The 6,000-nt window shown below is 38.5% G+C and overlaps 1 protein-coding gene across 3 annotated transcripts in view; it reads right to left on the reverse strand.

Moving 5' to 3' along the window:
* Positions 1-6,000, reverse strand: part of aff2 (AF4/FMR2 family, member 2) — a 199,322-nt gene that overhangs the window by 85,580 nt on the left and 107,742 nt on the right. For all 3 annotated transcript variants that reach the window (XM_024283313.2, XM_024283311.2, XM_036214109.1), the window contains exons 6-7: positions 3,819-3,905; positions 1,701-1,737 (exon numbers count right to left, since the gene is read on the reverse strand). In XM_024283313.2, the coding sequence (XP_024139081.1) occupies positions 1,701-1,737; positions 3,819-3,905 (124 nt within the window). The remainder of the gene's footprint in view (positions 1-1,700; positions 1,738-3,818; positions 3,906-6,000) is intronic.

The following is a 6,000-nucleotide window of genomic DNA, read 5'->3' on the forward strand; positions in this document are numbered from 1 at the left end:
TCCTGACTTTAAGAAAAGTCATAATCTTGCAAAAAAAATATCTTGAAGCATCTTGTTGTGGAATTTAAACATCTTCAACCACCAAAAGCATAAAATAAACACTCTGATATTGACAAAAAGTGAAGAAAATTGAGAAGGTAAGCTCCGTTACTAATTGGTTCAGTAAAGTTTTATTTTAAAGCTTAACTTTTACTGTAAAAATTATTTTTTCTAAAATTGAGATTAGACAAATTCTAATTCTGCTCCATCATTGTTGACAGGACTTTTGCTTTTTAACTATAATCATGCACAAGCATTTGAACCAGTAATTAATGACACTACAGATACAGGATTGACCTCTTCTATATTTTTTAGAAGAACCTTCCAAATATTATGAGATTCTTGTGGACTTTTTGAATTTTTTGTTTTCTGTTTACACGTTTTCCTGCAGATCGTTCTGTTTTCAGCACTTGCTTTGCATGCTCGCCATTCTCACACCTGGTTTGATTTGTATTCTGCACAGCTGCTTCACATTTGTTGATTCATCTGAAGAATATTTAGCTCCTCAGTTTCTCCATGACATGTTTGTCTCATTTTGGCTTGTAAAATAGCTTAATGCCTTGATTTTGTTTTTCTCGTTCTTAAAAAAAAAGTTGTGATTACCTTCAGAATGGTCAGATAATCAGAATCTCATCAAATAAACTTTTTTTTAAAAACACATTGTTAATAGCCTGGTCTGTGTTTTCTGCTCTATAGTTCAACATTCCACTAGGGGCAGTAGAAGGGCTTTTCCTGCTCATTTCAAAATGGCTGCTTCCATGAAACATTTTGACTAATTTCATAACTTTATGGTGAGAAAACCACATTTACTCTTCTTTTTTTAATAACTGCTTGCTGTATTAAAAGAAGGAACAATTAGTTGATAATTAGTTCTTTATAGTACAGTTAAACCATGTTAAAAATCTGTGTATCAAATTTGAGACATTGGGTAAACAAGGTGCTATATTTTCATGAACACTCGTCAATATTTTTGCATCTTAGATTAACATTTTTGTGAATAAAAACTAACCGATTCTCCCAAAATATCCTCATTGATGCTAACTATAACTATAAATCTTTGTGGAGTTTAAAAAGGGTTTAAAAAATATCCTGATTGTAAAAATGTGAATTTTCTGTCAATTCTTTGACGTAGTGGGCTTTACAGGGTAAACAGGAACTGCATACTTTGACAAATTCTTTCTAAAGAAAAATCCAGAGATGAAAGATAGATATTTAAGGCTTTAAACAAGTGACTCTGATATTAATTAATTAATTATGACAGGAATTTTATGAATGCAAATCAGTTCCGACTGTACTTTTAAACAAACCTAACTCATGAAAACCAAAAACCACAAAGTTTCTTGGGATATGTAGATAAAAATGTGATGTTACACTTGTAATTGGGATCTAAAAGTCAAGCTTTTTCACTTTTAGCCGTTTAATTATGCTCAGTCCGTCCTAGTGTTGCCCACTTTTTGCTTTCAGCTCTCCCTCCTCCACTCCCACTTAACCCTTTTTGTCAGATTGCTTGTTCAAATAAACACAGGAATAAAAGCAAAGGTTTTCAGAGCATCATGTTTGAGTGGTTGGGAATTTGTTGCATTTTTTCCTTCTTTTTCCCCAAAAGCTGTTGCCGTTGTGGTGGTAATTATCAGGCTCTCTGGGAGTGCTTGGAAACTTACTCTGAGTGTTGTAGCTTGACGTCACATGCTGCGCCTCCTAGAGGGAGAGATAGAAGGGAAGGGAGAGCCAAAGTGAAGGGAGTTGAGTGAATAAAAAACAAATAGATATGATTAGGGATTTCACAGCAACACAGTCACGCTGATTCACAGATTTCAGATGTTTTCTGTCACCATTTGGATGCGTTGCTGCAAACTAACTGGAAAGATTAGCGAGCTGTTTGCAGCTGCACAGCTAGTGAAGCATCTTGTGTCTGACCACAAGTTCACAGGTATTTGGGTCAATTACAATGTTTTTGTCTAAATGCTCATTAATGGGCAACCTTGCGACTTCCTGATTGAAGCTTGTCTAAAACACAAATTTGGCTCTAGGTTTTATGCAATTCACCTAGCAACCACCAGGGGATTGGTGAGCAATTAGGAGAGACCAACAACGATCTTTGCAGGCAGGCCATGTTCCAAAACTTTTTGTGTTGCTCTGAATCACATATCTATGGTAATTGCAGTTTTATGGATCTTAATTCCTCAAATGTGAAATGATGCTTTTTGATTTTGATTCATAAGAACTCTTCAGATCTTCAGGTTAAAAAAATGCCTAAACCCTGGTGAACCCAAGAGCAATTTTCCTCTGGGGTGTTTTGGGGGTTTATTTATTTAATTATTTTTTGCACATTAGCAACTAACCAAAGTAACTCTAGTAATTAATAAACTAATTAATCAAAATGTAAAAAAAAAAAAAATGGCAGCTAAATTTGAATTATACAACACAAAAGTACAGAAGCCAAAAATGGCCAAGTCCCGAGTGACATGCAGTCTGGCATCATTCTGTAACGGTGTAGATGGTCTGATCCCCTCATCTGGTCACTGTTGTCATTGCACAGCAGCAGTCACGCCGACTTTCTTCACAAATGACGACTGTTTTGAACACGGTTTATGACCAAGAACATCAGCACAATCTCCGCCTGAGTTAGAAAACGGTTAAATTGACAAATTAGAAATTGATCTGTTCTTCTGGTGTTTTCTCTGACAAACTAGTTTGTTTTGCTGCAGATTGTAGAAAAAGGAAAAAACGATTGTAGAGGACTGAGTTGGGCTGTTTGGGTTCCGCTAATGTCCTGAGCTCAGTGAACGCACCGTGCAGAGATGTTTGGATCTGGGTTCTGTCGTTAGACCTGTTGTCAGGGTTTTTAGGGAAATAAAGGGAGGGGGGCTGGTGTATGAGAAGAAATTAAGAAGCTTATAAAACACAACATTGACAAAAAAAAAAAAAACTTTTGGGGAAGTGTTTCTTTTGCTGTTGTTAATACTTGTCAGTGAAAGCTGTATGTATAGCAGTTGGTTATGTCTCTGCATCTCAGTTTTACTGTATATTCCTCGTTATCATGGGGAAATTATTATTTTTGGTAATAACGAGATAGTCGATGTCGATACCACAAGAAAAATGTTTTTTTAAAAAAAGTAGGATAGGCCGTTTTTTGGCTTTCGCACAAAAGTATTCGGAGTTGTAAAAAATAAAAATAAAAACTTTAATTAAAACATATTAAAAGCAGAAAAGAGTGGGTAAAACTGTGACTGTTAGGGTAACCTGGTAAATAAAAAAATATTTTTGGAGTGATATAAACTTCCAATTCTAATTCTGGAACGTTCTAGTCATTGATGCCTGCAGTCAGGTCCTTTTGGAAATGTGAATTCTCCAGGGTTAAGTAACCCGCTGATTATGTAACCACACATTTTTCTACCCCATATCTACTTATGGATTGAAACTGTTGCCCACAATATATTAATTTTTACTTTTGCTGTTTTTCATGCCTCAAAACATACTGCTTGGTAATCAATATTGACTGTTTATTGTTTTTCTCCTTTTTTAGTAATTATTCAGAATTGTACTGTTAAAATTTACATTTTCTTTCAAATAATTTTTAACCTAAACACGTGATAAATTCAGAAAAGATGTATGTGTTTAAAAAAATATGTGATTCTAAGTACATTTGAGCTATAATAAAAATGAGATAAAAATGCAAATAAGATAAGACAAGCGGGTCAAAAGTCATCTAAAGGCTAAGAATGCTTAATCGGCTCTTGAGTTTTTCTGTTCAGTGAGTGAGGGAATGGATCACTCACCTTGTTTGGGATGGGAAACTTGGTTTGATCCGCTTTTCCGGGAGTGTGTATGGCTGTGAGAGGAGGGGGCCAGGAGTGGGTCATCTCCTGCAAAAAAAAATATAATTTCTCAACATCCTCCAAAAGTGATCATCTTTATGCCTAAATGTATGAGGGGAAACTAAACAATAATGATGGCGGGTAAAGTAAAGGGTCACACTGTGCAAAGGAAGCATTTCTGCAACATCAGGAGTGGAGTCAGCATCTTCTCACAGTTGTGTTTCAGCATCCTCATCAGAGTGGATGTGAATACATTTCTGGTATGAACTCGGAGGTGCACGGGGGGGCCGTGGCTCACTAGGGATCAGTGTACAGAGAGTGAGTTAAGTGCAGACTTGGTAAATTAGGAAAATAAAAGCTGACTCCAGTTGGCTGCATTACAATTAGGGAGCAGAGCAGATGCAGCCTCTCCTTTCAATTATTCTAATCACAGTCTTCTCTGTTGAATTCCAGCCTCAATATGTAGAAGCTTCAATTAATTTAGAGGAAAAGTGTGCTTGAACATGTCTGTGTGTGTGTTACAGTTCTTAAAATTATGGACACAGATACGCATGTTATTTTTCGTGTGTGTGCTGATGGTTTGTGTACTTGTTTGTACTACAAATCTTTACATGTGGATTAGGAGGAATATGAAAATAATGAAATTCTGCTAGTTTTTTCACATGTTTTGCTGTTTTCCCTCAACATCCTTCTCGTGCCTCACCTAAGATGATGCAAAGTCAAAGCAGACTTTTTGAGTATATAGCTGCCAGTATGCTGGAATCCCGCGGGCAAATAGAGGCCACAAAGAGGCCACAAGGAAAGCAGCAACTGCCAAATACCCACACAGGGAGTCCTGACAAGTCATCTTAGTGGCAAAAACAAAGCCTTGGGTATCAACACCTTCAGCCTGCCTGTCATCAGATACCCCACATGCATGATAAGACAGAAAACAGAGGATATGGAGGCCATTGACACCAAGACGAAGAGGATTCTTGCAATGCACGGAGCGTTTCACCCCAAATCCAGCACCCAGAGACTGTACACCAAGAGAACTAACAAGTGTTAGAACTACTGTCCAAGATGAGTCATCAAGGATTCAAGATTACATCAAGAGGATGACTCCAAGGGCATTCCTCAAGCAGCAGAGGAGAGAGAAGAGCGGGAACTGTCAGGGAAGGACAAATCTGTGTGTAGTATGTATCATCAGGCAACTACAAGCAGTTGTTGATATCAGGACATTCTAATAGTGGCTGGACAGAGATTAAATGAAAAAGGCATTAGTAATGGTTGCACAGGAGCTTTATCCTATAAACAAAATTAGGATCTACCACACCAGGCAGGACTTCAGGGTGTATGATTCTTGCAGGCAGTGCACACACCACCACCAAGTTGCTGGACAACTGTACAGAAAGTGGATTTCCTGAAGTCAATATCTCTGAAGACTGACTCAGAAATGGCTAAGACGAGAAGGAGAAAAAGGCACACGATCCCAAGTGATGGCAACACCAGGAGAGAAGAAACGTGAGAAGATTGAAGATCAGGATGAAAGGTGGAAGTTGACAGCAAAGTAGCACACTCGAGGCTATGACCTAGAAACTGGGGCAATTGTAGAGGAACTTCAGTGGAATCAGACCACTCACTGAGCAAGTGAAGATAAATATGATGTGTGGCCAATTAAGTATAAGAACACTACGGTTAATTATGCACCTTTTGGTGACTTTGTCAGTGTAGTCAGAGCTCTGTCTCCCCCTCTGGTCACCGACGGGAGCCATCTCCAGAGTAGTGACTGCACTTCATCTCCCAGCAGCCTCAGCCCACAGTTCCTGGGTGCTGTTTAGCTGTCTCTTATTTGTTAATCACCCAGAGGACACTTGAGCACTGCACAGAGCCTCACTCATTGTGAAGTATTGTCTGTGCCTGGTCTGCAGTGGAAATGCAAACATCCCTTGCCATCCTTGGTGACTGTGTGATACCGGGTGAGCTAGCAGCAGACTAGCGGTCTACACCTGTTATACCCAGTATATTTTAAAGAGCGGTGTCAGCTATTATTGGTAGATATATCTTCTTCTTTCTTCTTTTCCCTTCAGGGGTCGCCACAGCGAATCAGTTCCCTCCATCTAAGCCTGTCTTCAGCATCCTCCACTCTAACACCAGCCACCTT

This window comes from Oryzias melastigma, linkage group LG10 (genome assembly GCF_002922805.2).
Source record: "Oryzias melastigma strain HK-1 linkage group LG10, ASM292280v2, whole genome shotgun sequence".
Classification (NCBI taxonomy): domain Eukaryota; kingdom Metazoa; phylum Chordata; class Actinopteri; order Beloniformes; family Adrianichthyidae; genus Oryzias; species Oryzias melastigma.